Raw genomic sequence first — 21,001 nt, 5'->3', positions numbered from 1 at the left:
TCGCATAAACACGGAGTGCTTTCTTCTGGAGTCGTAGCACTCTTGACACTTTAATATAGGGATGTAACGAAGCCCATAACACATTACGATACATTATATGGGGTTAAATGAATGCGTTATATATCAACAAGAGGACGTTACAAGACAATATACTTTTCAAATTATTCTGATAGCATGCAGCGGGCAACTGAGTAATCATTTAGAATTTCATGAATCTGAAGAATCAAAACGATTTGATTGCTGGAAGAGTGATTGCTTTGGAATAATATGATCTTCTTTATGTTGTGTATTCTCTGTTAACACATAAGATAAGTTTCAATAATCCGGTACGTTATTTTGATTATATCTGTATGACATCGTGTCACATGTTCTATCTTTAAGATAAGGGCAGATGTACGACGCGGGAAGTGGCCACCGTGGACAGCAGATTCATATGCACCGATGCCTCGGGCCTCATCATGACGCCAAACTACTTCGAGAACTACCCACCAGACATACACCACACGTGGCTCATCACAACCAAACTGTGGACACACACCCACCTGCTGTTCATACACTTCAATGTGGTGTCGTTAGACTCGAGATGCAATGAAGATCACGTGATTGTGTCTGACGCTTCTTCTTTCCAAACCATGGGTCGCTATTGCGATCACAATCGCCCAAATGGCGTCATCACTTCCTCATATAACAGGATGACAGTCGAGTTCTATTCAGATAGCATGGAGAGTGGATCAGGACTTCTGGGGGAGTTTTCTTCATCTCAGCTTAGACCCGACGTCATTACTGAAGCCGAGGTGGAAAACGGTAATAATTTCCCACAATGACAATGAAAGCAGTCTAAACAGATAAGCAACAGGGGAACAAAATTATTTCCTATCCTACCTCTGCAAATTAGTAGCTTTAGGTTTCAGCGTATTATGATAGTCATATAAACCTAATATATAATGTAGAATTAGGATTGTTTGATTCATGATGATTGCGATAAGTATCGTTTCATGTTTATTCTGATGATCAGGTCATTTTTGCCCTCCTGGGTGGGACTACTTCCAGAGGTCATGCTATCGCCTGGTCCGCCTTCCGACTATCGTCACGTGGTTTGACGCTGAGAAACAATGCGTAGATCTACACGATGGGCACCTTGTTAGTATTCGGGATAGGGACGAAATGACATTTCTTCATTACATGATATCCTCCCAGTGGAATGCACCGGCTATCAAAACGTACATTGGTGAGTATCTATGATTTTTCCTCTAAGAATTAAAAATAAAGAGAGAGAGAGAAAAAAAAAACAATTCAATAGTTTATAAAGCCAAGTGATAAAGAATATGCTTAGTTCAGATACTCTGCAGGACGGCTAAATGTAACAGCAATTAATACTCCCATTTTGTCTATCCGTTTATGTGTTTATTCTGTTTGTCCGTTTTAATATTTGATTTTGGGCGTTGTCATGCCTGGGATCTACTTTTCAAAGTGCTTGAATTTGATACATCTTCACAGTAGTAAGATCGCTCACGATGTAAGCCAGGTTTTCACTCTAAATAGTCATATAAGGGAAATCTATAATATATGTTCTGTGTTTTCTATATGTTCGATGTATCATATTCTAGACAGTCTCTCTCAATGTTCCCTTTTGTGTAAAGCTTGCGCACGGTGAGTCTTTAAATGAAACCAAATCACATGACAGGTCCATTTCTTGTCACCTGTTAGCTGGATCACCCATTTAGCCAATAGTTTGTTTTCATTGCAACTGATTGACAAATTGCCCTGCATCGACATAAATAAGCACTGAATTGATCAGTGTTTTAGTAGTAGCCATGATAAAAAATCATGGGCGTACATACTCGAGCGGGATTCGAACCCACGACCTCCTGATCACCGGATAGGCGTCATCTCCACTAGACCACCGAGCTTTCGCCCGACAGCAAGTGTTGGTTCTAATCCTTATAGCATGTAGCGGGTACTGCATACTTATTCAAATTCATGAAATTCTTCCGTCGAGATGCTTTCATTGCAACTGATTGACAAATTGCCCCGCATCGACGTAAACATTTACGTCGATGCAGGGCAATTTGTCAATCAGTTGCAATGAAAGCATCTCGACGGAAGAATTTCATGAATTTGAATAGTTTGTTTTCCATCATTGCATGGCAATAAGGCTGAATGTACATCAACTCACACAGACCATCAGAAATATCTCACTGCAAGGAGAGTACTATAGAGAACATTATATTCTTGTTTTGTGACCCTACATTACATTCATGCATTGGGTCAAAGACAAGAGCTTGAAGTCCCATTTTCAATCACTGTTTGTTTTCTATCAGGACTCGGCCGAAGGAACGATCGTGGTGTTTTCGTCTGGAACGACGATAGTCCGATGACTTATACAGATTGGTTCGTCGACGAAAGGTTTGGACTGTGATTTTGACATTGATAGCCTGCCCTTATAGAGATATACATGCACTTTTAATGGTTATCTTGAAATGGATGATACTTTTCATCTATTTTACAAAGCAATGAGACGGTGATGTGGCTCAGCTAGTCGGTAGTGCGTGTGTATTGCAATCAAATTGCTCGGGTTCGACTCCAAGTGAGTATAGATGGCCAATGTTGTATGTAATCACACCGCCCTTTCTTGTTTTATTGAGGCAAAGCACTCTGTCCCTTGTATAGGACGTAAAATGTAGGTCCCTGTGTGACGACTCATGCACGTCAATTGCACGTGAAAGATACACTTCATTCAGTAATCGCAAAGAGCAGATTGCTAACCCGGTGAAGTGGTCCCCCTACCCACCCACACTAGAAAACGGGCGAATGATGCCGACCCCCTCTTAGTTTGCCCAGGCGACTCTATAGGAATAGTCAGCAAACGGTACTAGCAAGTCACACTGCGTCAGAAGAAGAGTTTTTTAACAGTATGTCGTTGGAACATGAAGCGTTCATGTTTTTCTTCTCGTTTAATCCTGTGTACTCCGTGTCAGTGGTGTACAAGGTACACAGCCCAACGGAGGGATACTGGAAGCATGTACAATGCTAGTCTTTGATCCAGCCACTGCTATTGACCTTTCAACTGCCCTCTGGCACGACGTGGCCTGTGCATCCCCGGAGTCTAATCAGTTCATATGTGAGAGACCAGCTGAGATTGACTCTCGTAAGTTTTATGAACCACTACTCTCCCCCCCCCCCCAAAAAAAAAAAATAAATAAATAAAATAATAATAATAATAATAATAATAAATGAATAAATAACAGATGTGCAGAATTGTTGTGCCAAACAGTATGAGTTGTTCTTAAATAAATTGACTTGACACCCACATGCCAGTGAATAGATGATAGTCACTTTCCCTTTCTTCGTGAGTTCTCATTTTGCAATTTTGCTCTTATTCTGTCTAGAAACTTTGCGGGAAGATGACGTAATTCCTCTATACCTCAATGGTGAGTACAAAGTATACCTTACCCTACGTAGATAAAATCTATCTCAAGTAATCAAATATTTTTCAAAATCGATATGTTACAGTATACACACATGAATATAAAAGATGTCATCTCTAGTGAGTTAAATTTCAAAGACAAATATTACATAATGAAACTAGCGTATCATAGACGCACAGTAATCGACCGTTCATAATACATGTATTTGGTTAGTTTTGTTTTGTTTTAGACTCTTTAGGAACTTCAGACATTTTCGGTGAAAGGGACATTCTACTTCGAAAGAGTTCATTATGTTCCGTAGCAGATTGTGTATTAATATGCCCTTGGTTTTGTTTGAGGGAGGAAAAGGGAGATGGAGGAAGAAATGGAGATGCAATATCCGGACTAGCTCTTTTCGGACTAGCTCTTTTCGGACTAGCTCTTTTCGGACTAGCTCTTTCCGGACTAGCTCTTTCCGGACTAGCTCTTTCCGGACTAGCTCTTTTCGGACTAGCTCTTTCCGGACTAGCTCTTTTCGGACTAGCTCTTTCCGGACTAGCCCTTTCTGCTGAAAGTCTTCTGCAATGATGAGCGCAGCGTTATCCAAGTACAATGTAGTGAAACATTTAACAACTGAAAAGGCAATCCTTTTATGCTAATATCTTTAGGTGCAGAGGAGCAGCGTTTCTGTGCATCCGGGCTTTTCAAGTGCACGTCTGGAGAATGCATCCAGGAAGTGTTTCTCTGCAACGGGAACAGTGATTGTTCTGATGGCACCGACGAGTTGCAATGTCCTACAGGTATGTCATAACAAAAACGTTTTCAAAACTAGTGGCGTTTGCAGAGCAAAACTCATTAACAGATAATTCTCTGAAGTGTTACAGCAATGGCATCTAAAACTGCTGAACGGATGCCACGTGCACTCTATTCGACCACTTATAATACCTGCCATTTTTTGTCTTGGCTGTGTGCAGGTTGTAACAGCGACCAATTTCAGTGTGCCGACGGGTCTTGCATTTCGGTTTCGTTCTATTGTGACGTCATCCCACACTGCCAGGATAACTCTGATGAGACACATTGCCGTAAGATACAATTACTTGATTACTAGTGTAATTATATTAATTCCCTGCTATATGACGTCATTTTTTCTGCAGAAAAGGAGCAGTAAACGCAGGGGCGGATCCAGGAATTCCGTGGGGGGGGGGGGGGATTTACAAAATTAAAGGGGGCGCACGCCCCCCCCCCCCACCCTTTTCTTTTAATTTGTTTTGTTTTAGCACAAAAATAAAGGGGCGCTACCGGTGCGCCCCCGCATGAATCCACAACTGGTAAACGTACAGCACAAGAAATTGGTGAATTTGTATCGTATTTACTTTGTGTGGATGACATCCCATTGCCAGTTATCGTCGAATCATCGTTTATGCTTTCAAATTCGAGAAAAATGCAACAGTTTTTAAACAAACCGATGCGAGCTCTACTTTTTTTTTCACCTTGACAAAGCATTTTTGTTGAGAGTTCAGGTTTTCAAACTATTCTCAAAATGTTGCCAGTCAGTCACATAGACACACAAACACACACATGAAAAAATGAATATCAATCCGAAAATAAGAATGAATACGAGCTATGAGATATTAACTTTGTGATGTCGGACAGAAATTGAATAGCAAATAAATTGTTTATTATCAATATCACGATTATCATTTCTGTTTATTATTGCCCTCATCATGATCAACAATCAAATGATTACCAAATATTGGTATCATCAACTATCTTGGATGTGAAATGACCCGACATGATTAATGCACTTTTCTCTACATCACCACGTGGAAAACATGCTAAGATGATAAAAGAGGGAATTAGATTGACATGTTTTATTTTCCAGATTACCGACCATGTACAGACGTAGAATTTGCCTGTGGAAGTCAAGATTGCATCCCAATCGCAAAACGATGTGATTTCATTGGACATTGCCAGGACTCTTCTGATGAACTCGATTGTGGTAGGCGGTAGGCCTTTTCAATAATTAAGTAAACATCATAGATATTTGCTTTACAACCTATATTATATTGTGATTACACTGTAATTCGAAATATTTAGAGTAATATTGATTTTATTAGCATAGTATATTTCGTCCATTTACATTTCTGTTTGAAATGAATAAGTGAAATTGAATAAAATGAAGTGAAATGAAATAAAATGAAAATTGATAAAAAAATGTTGATTGCACAGTGTTGAAAGGTCTATGAATTGTCATCGGGTACACATTGTGAAGTGTACTAGAAAAGTGGAATGTAATAAATCTTGCCGTCCGATATGTGTTAGGAGAAAAGACATTTTTTTTAAAAAGTTCCGCTCTATAATCTTTCTAGTTCAATCGATGATTGAGTAAGCTTTTTCTACTTCACATGTGAATAGCTTCCGATGGTATTTCCCAGAGTAATGACACATTTTGTTCTTTCCACAATGCAAGATGAATCTAAGACGATTGCTATGATATATGCTACAAACATTTCAGACAGACAAATAATATCATGACTAACTATGAATACGAATCTCATATTCCCCCATGTCATGAAATGTAGGACCGTCTGCAGCAACGTTCCAGTGTTATGATGGTTCTCTGCATCCTGGGAAAATCCATTGTGACGGGATAATTGATTGCATCGGGAATACCAAGGAAGACGAGGAGAATTGTCGTGAGTCATCCTGTCTGTGTGAATTTGTCTATTTTATATTCTTTTCATATGCTTAAAATTCAGTTAGGAATTATAACGTAGAGCTGAATTTCAATTACTCATCCTAGCATTACTTAATTGCATGTTATGTAATCACATAGCTGACGTAGAACCGAACCGCAAGTAACGAACCACTCCTGCCGTATACGTTGATATATCAAAGATCCTGCACATTACTGTGTAGGATCTTTGCTTTAACGTCATGATCAACTATATATGCGACACCAATATATCATACATGTCCCCGTTATCATATGCTTACATATTTTACGATATACGATGATTGGTACAGCACTGTATGTCAGTTACTTAAACTAATTAACCAAGACCCTGTCTTTATTCTTATCTCTGTCCAGTTTACAGCCAGGACGATTTCTCGTGTGATCCTACGCATGAAGTAAAGTGTGGTGACGGGGCGTGCACCTCCGTCCAGTCAGTGTGTATTTATGACATCGATCAGTTTGGGCTGATGGAAGGGTGTAGAGACGCCACGCATTTACGAGATTGTCGTGAGTTCTTCTCAGTGGTTAACTGTTCAGTCACTTCCATCATAGACTGTCATGGAAGTGGCGTATTAACCAATGACCACTTTGCTGGGTGGCCACTTTAATACTAGTAGATGGCGCGCTTGCATTACAGTCGTCGTGACAGATGTCCAGGAGTATTCGTAGAAGTATAATCGTCTAATCAGAATACTGGAGAAGTTACTGCGGCTCGTAATCTATCACACCTTGATATCTCACCTCATATCCTGTACGGCGACTATTCTATTTACACACTCATAAGTTTTACCAGTACTTGTGCGGGTAGACTATAGAGTCAATGGTTACACGCTTAAGAATGTCATCAATACTTCAATGTCTATTTGTCTTCTTAATTCCGAAGTGATACCTAGATTTGTCTAGTCATAAATCAAAAGGGGGCTTTAGAAACTATTCAAAATGGTTGGCACCTCACAAACAAAACGCCCGATCATATGTGGTGATAGTTGCCCGTCCTTTATTCCCTGTGAGACATCTGATAAAACGAACTGGTATGGTCTGTGTTTCAGATGACTTCCCGTGTCCTCCTTCCACCATGAAGTGTGCCGAGGCTTACTGCATCCCTCTCAGATTCCGATGTAATGGCAAAATGGATTGCCCGTACGGAGAAGACGAAACAGGCTGCGGTAAGTCAGGACATTGATATCAATAAACTTTATAGGTTAGCTTACAGTTTGAAATGTGTTAAGGGGCAAAAATACAAAATTTTGTAGAGCAATTCATATGCCTAATTTCAACAGATACGGTGAAAATCATTTTTGCTTTTCAATGTATCCCCCCTCCCCCTTCGGCCAAGTCATAAGCATTTGAAATGTTCATAATATTTGTCTATACATGTACATAAACATCGTGCTCATGATCTTCATGGCGGCATAGGCATACATGGGCACATACTCGCATATTTACACACGCATGCACTCTAAAATCTGCTGTGATGTGCAGAGCGATTTAAAAAAAGCATGTTGTACGCAAGTAATATTCTTCCCTCAGACGTATATTATAACATTATACTCTTGTGTTCTTCCCTTCATCGAAACAAAACTTCCATATGTGAGATAGTGCCTACCGATATCACATACAGGAAGCTCTGCTCTCTTCCAGCAATGTCCTATACAATCCGTTATCACGTTTCTGTTTCACAATGATAAGTGTACTTATATTCTTGTAATTGTGTGATTATCTCGTAGTCTTATATCTACTCAATCTATCAGATAGCTTCACATGTCCTCCGGGAACATACCGTTGTCATGGTGACATAAACTGCATCAGCCCGGATCACTTGTGTGACGGAATCAGACATTGCCAGAATCATGATGATGAGTTGCTATGCTGTAAGTGATTTAAACAACACTTTCTTTAGAAACGTGGTTAGTAATTGACAATAGGAAAAGACAACTTCCCTTGATAGCTTCACACCCATCTTAGTTAACATAATAGTAAGTAATATGTCTTGAAGCGTTTTGCTTATTGTATTGATTCCATTATATTGGAACAAAATCATAACAGGAAATGGCACATGAGACGGTTTCAAGTGTTCTTTGATATTTTCCGCATGGACTTATAAGGCTATGTTCCATTTAAACTGTTCCTGCATGAGAACATGAGATTGGTGTTGTCGTATCTGGATCTGTTATGTGAAAGTCTAAGATATCACTCTGTGGTATGTACAAATGGGTGCGTATCATGTCAAACAAATCTGAAGTTTCTTCTTTTGTATTCCAGCAAGTTGTCCAGAAGGCTGTCAGTGTGTTGGTCTCTCCTACAATTGTTCAAGAACTGAATTCGCTCCGTCCTCGCTTTCTCGGCAACTTCGTAAACTGTAGGCATATATTTCCATTTCATTGTTTGAATATCTCGGTAGTATCGTACATGTATGTATATAGAAAATCACTAAAACCATTATCATTCTCGTATTTGGTTAAGTCTAACTATTGTTCATAAGATCTTTTTTTAATTTTGCAGCATTTACCCATCATTCTGGATTATTTCCCGATTATTATTACGAAGAAAGCCCATAAGAAATGAGTGTTCCAATAGAATTCAATGATATACAATTAAGCAGATAGAAATTACTTTCATTTTTTGAAACGTAATGTGCAAGACTATCAGACGTTGGTGAAACAGGTCAGGTGATTTTACTGTCATGGAGATTGTGGAGACGTCGGAGAACAAATAATGACCTGATTGACGAAAAAAAGCAAAATTTTACATTTCACATTCTTAAGGGCAACGTTATTACATTCATATTTTATGAGCCTAGAAAGGAGAAAACACGACCAACGACTGTTATTTCATATTGGTGTGTTGTAGGACTGTCTCGTGTGACGCTCTCTTCGACGAATGTACGAAATCTTTCGTCATACATCCAACAGTCGCGAACGAAACATCTGCCAAAGGATTAGCGCCCTCATTGATGCCCTACATAGCAGTTCTGTGAGTATCGCTTTTAAGAACTGAGTCTCCATGAAACTTAAACATGTTAAAACTCTAGCAGAGGAATCCTGTTTCTTTTCTTTCACAAAGCTCTCCGTCTCTCCCTTTCTCTACCCTCTCTCTTTCTCTTTCGACGGAAGTTGTTCATGTTTTGGGGATGGCTTTAAATAGCGAAGCATACCACCTATTGTTCATGAGTCTTGATTCGTGGGGGCGCTGTGGCATAGTGAATAAGACTCCCGACTTCCGATCGGAGGACCCGAGTTCGAATCACGCCCAGTGCTTACGTCCTTGGACAAGATGTTTTTACCCACTGTGTCCCTCTCGACCCAGGTGTATAAATGGATGCCTGGCAACGCTAGGGTAATAATAATAGCAGGGCCCTCTGGTAGAGCAGTGGCAACACTGAAGAGGCAACCCTGGGTAAATAAGACCTTCTTAGAAAAAAAAAAAGAAACCGTAAGATTTTGTTACACATGCATACATTTCATGATATTTTGTGCCTCCGAAGTAATCAGTATTTTGTACTGTTATTTCTATCAATCTGTGGGGGTTTTTTTAATAGTTCTACTCTGTGAAATTCATATTACTGTGCAGTTTTCCTCAAATCTATATTCCCTGTTTGCAGAAACATGGAGGCATCTGGAGTTAATGAAATCCTGCCAGACTCATTTCAGGAAAATGCAAACCTCTTAATCTTGTAAGTCAGTAAATTGTTAAATTGATGATAAATAAGTTTTTTTTTTTTTTTTTTTCAAACCAGTCAAATTGTGATAGTCTTAGTGGGATCTTGGGAATATATATTCATAAAGGTTGATACCAGTTAGAATGCAAAGCAAAGGTGTTCTACAGTGGTGTTTTTTTTTCTGTTTTCTAAATAACTCTTTGTCAGAAAAAAGCTATTCCGGAGTTATTAGGGCCGAACTTGTTGGCATATTCAAAGTACATGGACTCAAAGTGAACGAAGATAGATTCTGCATGAATTGAAGTTTTTGGAGAATGCATGATATGTATTTTTACGGCAACACATCTTAAGTAACAGAAGTGTCCAACTAACCGTGTATATAAGTTTGATCCTATCTTTTCAAGGAACAAGGGAAGGTTATTGTATTGAATATTTGATTTTGCTTTACTGTAAAATATTGAGGATCATTGTTCATTTCGATTCCCTGTTGTCGTTGCTGTTTTTCTTGAATGTTGCCGGTTCTCCATACCAGGAATCTCGCGGAAAACGCGATTTCTTTCTTGTCTTCTGGAAGTTTTGCAGGCTTGGGACAACTCAAGATTCTGTGAGTAACTCTGTACGTGTAGGTGTCGTAGTATCAATATAAATGTTCATTTTTATATTTCGAAACAGACACAGCGAAGGATTAAAATTTACAATCTTTATGTCACGTATATTTCAATGTGTCAATTATTCCTCGAAAACGAGGAAAGGGATGGAGAAATGAAAAACAAACGAGAGGATTAAGTAAACTTTCAAGAACTGTGGCACCGCTATTGATGGCAGTTTGTAGAATAGACAAGAAATGATGTCCCTTGTAAGCAGAAACGACTTATGTGAATGCGAATGCGTGTTGGTATGTCCCTGCGTTAACATGAAAGAAATGTCATTTTCCCTCTTTTTTTCTAGCAACCTATCTGGAAACCCAATCGATATCATTGAGACAGGAGCATTCAATAATCTATCAAGCTTGCAGGAAATGTGAGTGATAAGAGCATACTGATAAGTTCTTTTGTTTTTACAAAACGTTGAATGGTACTTATCTACACATTGGTTGAAGTCATGGGCTTAGGTGAGGGCAACACAGCAGTGAGAATGTGTAAGTTAGAGTGAATACATCTGTCCTCGTCTGGACCATAGGCCAGTGTGTCATATAGGTACGGCGAGAAAAAAACAAAACAAACAAAACTATACCAGTCAGTAGAACCTAACATTATCCAGCCAATTATAAGACATATGTCTTGATAGGTTGTATCACATGATAAAGAGAAACATACAAATTTTGAAATAGGGGCAGCATGTAAACAGTGTTACTTCATTTCAGTTACCAAAGAATGAACTTGTAGCCCAACGGGATAACAATTTTGGACAAAATCATTTGAGGCAATATCTATTCAACACTGTTCGTCAAACTGCATATTAAGGCCGTGTCACACCTTTCCGGGCAAGTTACGCGGGCTTATTGAGGGAGGGATTTTCCCGCACGCAGGAGAATTTTCCACGGGCGGATAAGAATGTTTGCGAGTTTCGCACTTGTTTCTTACCTGCTAGACACGTGCTACTTACCTTCTACTTGCGTGTATTCCGTGTGACCTGCGTGAGAGCTTTGAAACCGATCCGTTTTCTGTTACGAACGACTTACGGGTACTGAGAAGTACCTGCGTTGGGGTTGCCTGCGAGGTAAGGGTGACCTACTGGTGTTCTGCCAGTACCTCTGCGAGCGAACCCCCATGACTCACTCGGAACAAGTTTTGAGCATGCTCAAGGCCTTGTCATACCGTATCTGGGGAAGTTTTGCGGCTTGACTTGCGGGGAAACAAATTTGCTATCGGGAACTCTCCGCAGTTGGTCCGCACCTGCCAGTAGGCCTACCTAGCGCGTATCTCGCCTGTAGTTGCCCGGAGGTGCGCACGCAAGTCCGATCTAACCGCAGCCAAGTTTTGAGCATGACCAAAACTTTTCCGGATGAGTCGCGGGGATGCCCGGAGAGGTCCACGCAGAACGCCAGTAGGAGGCCCTTAGCGGCAGCACCTCGCAGGCAACTCCCATGCAGGTACTTCGCAGTCCCCGTGTGTAGCCAAGATAATGACATTTCTGTGGGACTTTTACCATTTCTTCAGAGGAATTCCTTCACTGAGTTGTCAGCGCCCACGCGCCTGGCACACAGGTCACACAGTATACCCGCAAGTAGAATTTAAGTAGAACGCCTCCAGCAAGTAAGACACATCCACTGACTCGCCCAAATTCTTGTCCGCCCTCAGAAATTGTCCGGTATGCTGGAAAATCCCTACATCCAACAAGCCCGCGTAGCTTGCCCGGAAAAGCGTGACTATACAAATGATGCACAGGATAGAGTGCGTTAGTGTAGGCGTAGCGCACTCGAGGGTATTTACAATTGTGAAATATGCACTACATTGTAAATACCCGAGAGTGAGCTGCGTCTCCACTAACGCCACGAAATAATCCTGTGCATCATTTGTTTTATATAATGGGTCGAAAACTAACAACATTTTTCACGTACTTTTGTGGATCAAGATGTCCGAAGATGTTCGTTCCAAACACGTCGCACTCGGAAATCCCGCACATATAAATACTGTACGTATAAGAGTAGCGATCCACGTCCGACAAGCTTTGCTTTTTAGTGGATCACTATTTTCCATAATCGAATTTATTTTCCGCTCGCCCACGAAGTATTTACACAGTGTTTTTCCTAATTATTGTACATATATGTTGTTCTATAATTTGTCTCGTATATTACATGAATCTTTTGCAAACGTTTGAACAATATTATTTCATCACATGTATCCTTTGTACTATGTTTTTGATTTTCGATGATTGGAAATAAACTATGATTGAATTGAATTGAATTGAATTGAGAGTATACGTACGCCACACATGTTATGCACTCAAGAAAGACCGACCGGCCGGCAGCCCGAACTAGAAGTTGTTTACAGGATTGACAGCGCGTATAGTAGCGCGCGACGCACTTGTAACAACTGATTGAGTGCGCACTGCTAGTGCAAACATTGTGACGTACGTCGGCCGTGGGTCCGCATGTTAGTGAGAAATTAATACAAGCACACGTGACTCATTTCAGCGCTTCCAATTTGCCACATACTTGAACCCATTTTATAAAGGGCTTTAACATGGTTGCGGGCAAAAAAAAATAAGAATTAAAAAAAAAATAAATTGCGTGCGCACCTGCGGGCGACTACGTGTGAGATATGTGCTAGGTACTGTCATGTGCGGTCATCTGCGGGGACCTCCGGGTTGTAAAAATTGTTCTTTGCAAGTTGCACACAAGGCTTGCCCAGAAAGGTGTGACACGGCCTTAACGCCATCTGAAACTACGTGCATAAGCGTTTGCACAATGTATAATGTTAATGATGATCAGTGTTCAAATTGTTAGAATTGGTCTCAGTTTCTTGGTATACAGGACATCAGTAATGTACCTAAATATTATTCTTTCTCTCCACATTCAGAGACCTGCGAGGCACAAATATCAAAGTGTCAGCTACGTCACGCCAATCAATGTTCCAAGGGATTGAGAATCTCCAAGTCATGTACGTTCAATATCCTCAATGCACAGTCACGCCTGAATCCGGTCCCTACCGTAACGGATGTGGACAAGACATTACCTATTAGTCAAGCCAAAAGTCTAATGAACTATAATAATGTTAATTTTTCGTTTATCCTCTATTATTCCGTTTCCATATCAAGTGTTATTTTAGAGAAAGTTGTATACCCCAGCATATTAATATGATGTCTGTACTGTCAAAATGTGAGATGACGGGTTTCCTACATATACAAATTGATGCTGATGCACCATGACAACGATAATTCCGAAAAAGTGCAGATTCGTATTGATAGTTGCTTGAACTATTCACGGTAAATATCTTCTTTCATTTCGCACTCCAGACATGCTGACAAATACCTATTCTGTTGTCTGTTGGGCTTAACGGATCAAGATGGCTGTAAAGCACCCCGAGACCAATTCTCGTCGTGCGAAGACCTCATGTCCAACGCCATCTTACGAGCCTTCATTTGGATCCTGGGTAGCAGTGCGTTTGTCGGGAATGCATTTGTCGTGGGTTATCGCTTGTACCAAGCGATATATGGACAGGGGAAGACAGTTCAGGCAAGTCTCATCACACATCTTGCTATTTCAGACCTCCTCATGGGTACGTACATGATCACCATTGCCTCAGCCGACTTCCATTACCGCGGAAACTACGCTGTCTATGCGGACGCGTGGCAGTCCAGCGTCATTTGCAAGATGGCGGGAATGATCTCGCTGGTTTCTAGTGAGGCTTCCGTCTTTCTCATCATGGTCATCAGCTTGGACCGATGTCTACACGTGGTGGCGCCATTCAAGAGAAGTCTGCATTTCTCACCAAGAGGGGCTCATATCGTGGAGTTCATAATCTGGTTTGTAGCTGGTACTCTGGGTCTCCTGCCTCTCTGCATTCCCTGGTTCATCGAAGGTAACTTTTACGGGCAATCCGGAGTGTGTTTGGCTCTCCCTCTAACGGCAGACCGGCCCTCTGGTTGGGCGTATTCCATATCACTCTTCATCGGAGCTAACTTCGTGGCCTTTCTCGTGACTCTCCTGTGCTACGTCGCCATTTTCGTCTTCTTTCAGCTCTCCAAGCGGCGAATATTGAAGCGCGGTAAAGGATCGAAGGAAGAGAAACGCCTTGCCGAGGAGATCAAGCTTGCATCCAAGATGGCGCTTATCGTCGGTACGGACCTGATTTGCTGGATGCCAGTTGTTATCATGGGTCTCATGTCTGCTGCTGGTAAACTCGTCATATCATCACAGGTGAGGTTAAAGGGATGGCATAGTTTTTGGTTAGACGGGCTTAAGGTTTTCAACTTTTTTGTGTGAGATAATGAGAAACCTCTTATGAAATATGAAAGAGCATACAATTCTAAGAGGAATTCAAATTGATGAAAATCAGTCTTGAAATGGCTGAGATGACCAAAACAACGCGATCTTGATAAAAGGTGGGACCTATCTTTTATTAGGATCGCTTTGCTGTTCTTCGTTTTTGGATATCTCAGCCATTTGAGGGCCGAGTTTCAACATTTTACAAGTGGCTTGTAAGCATCTCGTAAAAAGTTAGATGCTGACTCCGCATCTCAACCAATAGTATACCAACCCTTTAATTTGACAGTTTGGTACTGCATTCATCATAGTTCGTGGGACTGTCACACGAATGAAGTATGTAGACTAACGGGATTGGATTTATTTCATCTTGGTACAGCAAAGGATGATGACAACTGAAATTAAAACGAGAACAAACATATGTTGGAATATGAGGATGTTGTGCACACTTTTTCCGGCAGCAGACCATCATGCCAAACCTTCGACATCTTTATCTTTAATTACGGTTATAATTTTTTTTTTTTTTCGGGGAACACGGACAGTGTATTATTTTTTACTTTTTTGTTTTAGTTTTGGGGCAGGAGGGGTAGGAGGGGTTAGTGTTTGTTTAGATGGGAAGAATCGCCGGTGGAACCCTCAAAAAACAATGGTTCTTCTTGTGTATTCTTATTTCTTCGATTGCTTTTTTTGTTAGCCATAGAAGGGGGTGTAGTCTCCCTCCCCCCCCCCCTTCTCCACCCTATTTCTCTGCTTCTGCCAGTCTGTTATATATAGCAAGGTGGAAACATTATGAGTTTTCCAATATCTCAATCTCTATCAAGGTGTACGCTTGGACGGCTGTATTCATCCTACCCGTCAACTCTTCTCTGAATCCCTATCTCTATACATTGTCTTCTTTGCAAAACAAGAAGAGACAGTTACGATCATCAAACAACCAGTCCGACGATTCCAAGAGTGCAGGTAAGATGTTGATATTCCATCCCCGGTTTACATCTTATTTGCAGTTGACTGAGCTCTGTGATGTACAGTATGTCAGCATTCCTTGTTTCAAGAGACTTCTTTCCGAGAGAATGAGTTTCAGTCGTGATATTAGTCGTGATAACGCTTTCATCGCTCACTTTGTTTGGTAGGATGCCATTGGTTTGGATGATCACATGATTATTATTATCAAAAATTATTTCCTTACTCTCCTCTTCTTTCCTGTTGTAGTCAACACATCGATCTTCGATGCTGGCACCTCCTCCTTGATCACCCCCTTCACATCTCTGACATACCCGGAGCCGACGCGGATCCAGGGCTGGATGCAAAGAAATTCTCGTGACCTGACCCCGGAAGAGCTACAGATCTTAAGTCGTGACATTTTGCAGGCTGTTGCTTCGATGTCAAAAAGTGGATTCCAAACTGCGCGCTTTCTCAATTTGGACTCCATCGCTGTGCAGACGGTAAGCGGAAGGAAATAATATCATGGAAGATTTCTCTTTTTCCTCTTAGACAAATAGGATGTGAATTATTATGTTAAAAAAAAAACAGTAAAAATTACACTCCTGTTGACGCGTAATTAGAGCAATCGTTCCGAATGTTCACATTATACTTGATACTATATCAAGTGGCATATGCTGCAAAAAAAAAAAAAAAAAAAAAACCCACACAAAACATAGACTGAATAGCTTGGATATGCCAGTTTAATAACATCTTACGTCGTGTGTCAATTTTATGTGGAAACAAAATTTATTTGACTCAAATAGTCCCTATTTACATACACTGACTTTGAATAGGTAATTAGAAACTTATTGTGCTATCAAACGACAATATTTTTGTTTGTGAGAACATAATGTCATAACACTTTGGTGATTCTCATCACATACAATTTTGTTATGTGATAAGTGAGTTTTAGACTCAACTATTCATCCTTGCGAGTTGCAGATCAAAAAACCTTTGCTGTCATTACCATCGAATCCATCACAAAATCATCAAGCGATCATAAGGGATAATTGAGATCGTTATATTTTTCTTATTTTGTGCAGAATGAGAAAGGGCACATCGAACGAGCCTTTATCGTCCTTGATGCTCCTCTCATGGCACTCCATTGTAAGAGGGAGAATGGAGAAGACATTGAGGAGAAAAGAGACAACAGACAGCTCGATATAAAGCGCATCCTTTCTCGAGCTCAGACTATGTATGCACAGGACAGTTAGATAGCCTCGTCTATTCTAGAACGACCCTGATCAGACGTCAACATTACAAAACGTTTATTGATTGATAGAATGAATTAGACGTGAGGATAATGGTGAATCTGAGCAAGGTAATATCTAAAGCAAAACTGACTTTTCCTGCTTGCTTTAGAATCATTCCCATCTGCACAACACAATATGGTAGCAGAATCATATATTTTGACATTTTGAGATATCGCGTATCTAAATGAACGTAAAAAATATTATATTGAATGTTATTATATTGTATAATTCATTAAATATAGCATTTATGGAAAGGGAAAATGATAGCAAGACGATGATGAAAAGAGACATGATAGGATTTTTTTTTTACTGTGGAGATTGAAATTGCAATGCGACGTTGCATCATGCATTTATGAGTAACGGAGAAACACAAATAAAAATCATCGTAGAAATTTTAGTCTACCTTAAAACAGTCATAGAGGACTGTGAGAAAGAGAGAGGTAAAAAATATATATATTTCTCTTACTTTTTGAAACCAGTCTGCGGTTGCACTGCTTGTAAAGATAGTTGAAATCAGAACTACGCATTGCATCTCCGATAAGAATGTAGTTTTGGTTTTCCATATACCATCAGTTTAATATGAGAGGCGAGTGCATTTGTTGAAACGTCGACTTTTAATTATTTAACTAATTATTCAATTAATTTATTATTTAATTAATTGATTGATTATAATATTATACCATAGAATCGAAATGACTGATTACAATCTGGAGATAGTACTTTTTTGTGGTGGTTTCTTATCACGTATATCCTATTATTGTGCAAAGAACTACAGACGATAGAGTACAACAATAGGCAGCAAACTAAAATCGTAATATTTGGATTACAGTCAGTTTCTGTTCATACGTATTAAATATCACTTGATACGTCATCAGATTATCTGTATTTGTGTAAGCAAATTCCTGCAGTAGTGCTCACCTATATGCAACATTGAAGATGTTCCTGCATCAGTCATTTGCAGAGTTTGTGGATCTCTCGCACCTTAATAAACAGAAGAGTACGGACAATAATATTTTAACTATTGTGCTTTTTTTCGCGCCTATTTGTGTCGAGAGTGACAGCTGTCAATCGGTTGATAATAACTGAAATTAGATGGATGCAGCGTTTACTCGCATTTAATCAATACATGCTATTTCATGCAATGTGGTACTTAGGATAATCTGCAGTTAATTATCAGACCTCGTTCTGTCCAAAATTTACCCCCTTACTAATGTACGCAACGTTCGGGTGAATTAAGCTTAACAGCATCTTGCATTTTTCTCTATCGGTTGATATACCTATTACACAGTCTGCAAGCTTATCATCACCATGCGAATGACATAGTTTGGGGAAAACAATATATCAAGAGAGAGCGGCACGGACACAAGCTGTGAGCAGAGGACGAACGACACGCTACAAACATACCCTTGATGTAATCTGGTCATTCGTCTATAGATCAAGCTTTGCATGCCACTAAATCTATGGTCCAGAACCTAAAATTCCTGCTGTACCACTGAATCCAGAGATTAAGATAATAATTCGTGAAATAATTGTGTCAAACTGAAGTCTCGATATCAGAGTGCAAGATCCAGACACCTCCGGCATATGCAAATAGTTTTAAAATGGTTGATCCTTTGTGGGTACGATACACATACAATAAAAACTAGGGAACCAGTTTTGTTATTCATTCTAGACAAGGTACTGCAAAGTCGTACGAGCTTTCTAGTTCCCAGGGAAAACTATTTGGTCAAAGGATTTTTTTTTTTTGGGGGGGGGGGGCTGTGGAGGGTCATTGAATTTATATAAATGCACGAATGAAGCAGCTCTTGGGTTCACACAGATTATGCAAAGACTGTTTGCGACCATTAGCAGCCAAAATCATCTCCCAAAAAAACTTCTCCCAAATTTTGATCGGCAACTTATTTCCGATCGGTTACGGACGGGGAAAGTGGCATCTGCTGTCAAATTGAAACATTCTTTGATTTCCAGATTTCCAAAATTTCATAACTTCCTTATTTAAAAAAAAAAAATGATGGGCATCCTTATTGTGATTCCGATTGTGATAAAATTTGCAATGTTGTGCTATTATCTTTTTTTTAAATCAAGCACTTTCTAGTCCAGAAATTATCTTCAAGTCTGAGAGGTAGTAAACCGTAACCGGGATGTCATAATTATTTAAAAGGAGTGGAAGGGTTTACGAGTTTATGTTTTAATTGCAGTCTGTGACTGCAAAGACACGCCTTTCCCTGTGACAAATTAAAACTACTGGCAAAGGATGATGGAACGTAGTTTCAAACAAAAATACATAAATAACCCCTCGCAGCTTGTATTGTATGATGCCAGGATATGCTGTCCTAAATAGTAATTGAGATGTTTAATTCGGTACGTTATAAACGGAAACACTACTTTGCAGGTGGAATACATCAGGAAATGGAAGAGCAAGTTAGAGACAATCAATACAAGGGGCGACAACATACTCCGAAATGGAGATACACATGGACACAACAGTACAAAGTGCATGTCAACATACCCCATTGCCGGTGGGAATTCAGAGCCAATAATGGCGAGACGATCCTTGGACGTCAGTACTGAAGAGAAGTTAGAAGACGTTTCCCCCTATTGATTCTGGCTGATCACTTATGTTGTCCCTGGACATGAATGACTCATTTCTCTGGTTGACGAACAACTCTGCCCTTCATTGTGCTTCAAAGGGATCCAGTTTGAATTCTTAAGCTTTGTCTTTATCAGCGATCATTTCTGCAAAGCGATTTGTCTATAGTAGATTCGACAAAACCTTCAGAGAAATACATTTTATAATTTCCAAAGCCCACCTATCAGTAACTGCATAACAAAAATGAAACGTAGGAAGATTTGTTTAAAAAATAATAAATGAGTTAATTGATAATTTCTGTGATAGCCAAAACTTATGTAATTCTTTCTTGGAGTGATTTTAGGCCATTAACAAACCCTGATTGTAATCAAATGAGAAGCGAGAGAAATAAAAAGTATCATGATTCTTAAAAAGAATTGTCCTGTGATAAAGCTCGTTCATGTCAAAAAAAGTATTGCTACTTTGACGAATGATTCTGAGTCATTTCTTTTCTTACGCAAGGAAAATGAGACAATCACGAAACGAAGTTTTTCTTATTACAAAACGCAGTGCGTGTTCCGATGTAATATGACGTACTGTAAATTTCCGATGTTTACCACCCTATCCCGTAGTTTAATTTGGATTTGTTGTATTTTCTCGCAATGTGCAGGGTATAGTTACTTTTGCATTTGCCAGCTCTATGTATCTTCTTCATTTTATTTTCCTTTCTGTTCTTCTGACAAACCGATGGTCTGTGTTTAAGAGCATTCATCGCAGGATATGAGTGACAAGACTACCTCTTTGTACATATTTTGTTTGCCTGTGAGGTTGTTGAAGAATCTTCATTTCCACCTATCATCAATCTACATGTATCTATATGCTTTATCACTCCAAGGATGTGCCTCTCCTTTCAAAGCAGGTTTGACTACTGCAACTTTCTGTGTTCACTGTTTGAGACGTGGATAACAAACGTGTACTATCAAACGTGTAAATTTACATTTCTTGATGACTTCAAGTGCAGAAATTAGCTACAGTCGTGATGTTTGATCACGAGAAAGGAATAATTACTCAGCTACAGGCCTGTATCTACCCACATCATGATCGATGTGTCTCAATCTTAGATCATTGTTTGCCGTTTTATTCGTTTGCGCAGAACTGTGGGTTTGTGGGAAGCTATTTGAATTTCCCACAGAATAATCAGGTTCACCCAAGTAAATAATGTCGATCTCTGGGCACCCAATTTCCCTCTCTTGACTCTTTGCTGAGTTCCGAAATGAAAAAGTATCGATGAGAAGTTGACACAATAATTGAGCTGTGAGCTGATCAAAAATAGACCTAAAGTTAAATTATCATGAACTCTCTTTGCAAAGTAAGGTTTGTATAATAATGTCTTGGCAGCACTTCAGTCAAAGTTAATTCCGTTTCGTCTGCATTCAGTGTCCTGTTTGGTGGGACATAATCAAAATTCT

At 39.8% G+C, this 21,001-nt stretch overlaps 1 protein-coding gene across 1 annotated transcript in view; it reads left to right on the top strand.

Annotated features, from left to right (window-relative positions):
• LOC140228957 (uncharacterized) overlaps positions 1-16,924 on the top strand; it is a 47,074-nt gene extending 30,150 nt beyond the window's left edge. The window contains exons 10-22 of the mRNA XM_072309219.1: positions 382-804; positions 5,990-6,103; positions 6,499-6,651; positions 7,194-7,310; positions 9,057-9,117; positions 9,746-9,817; positions 10,335-10,406; positions 10,751-10,822; positions 13,324-13,404; positions 13,760-14,663; positions 15,551-15,683; positions 15,939-16,171; positions 16,754-16,924. Coding sequence (XP_072165320.1) covers positions 382-804; positions 5,990-6,103; positions 6,499-6,651; positions 7,194-7,310; positions 9,057-9,117; positions 9,746-9,817; positions 10,335-10,406; positions 10,751-10,822; positions 13,324-13,404; positions 13,760-14,663; positions 15,551-15,683; positions 15,939-16,171; positions 16,754-16,924 — 2,606 coding nt within the window. The remainder of the gene's footprint in view (positions 1-381; positions 805-5,989; positions 6,104-6,498; positions 6,652-7,193; positions 7,311-9,056; positions 9,118-9,745; positions 9,818-10,334; positions 10,407-10,750; positions 10,823-13,323; positions 13,405-13,759; positions 14,664-15,550; positions 15,684-15,938; positions 16,172-16,753) is intronic.
• Positions 16,925-21,001: the final 4,077 nt, after the last annotated feature.

This window comes from Diadema setosum, chromosome 5, assembly GCF_964275005.1.
Source record: "Diadema setosum chromosome 5, eeDiaSeto1, whole genome shotgun sequence".
Lineage (NCBI taxonomy): Eukaryota > Metazoa > Echinodermata > Echinoidea > Diadematoida > Diadematidae > Diadema > Diadema setosum.
This window is presented reverse-complemented; position numbering and strand designations above follow the sequence as displayed.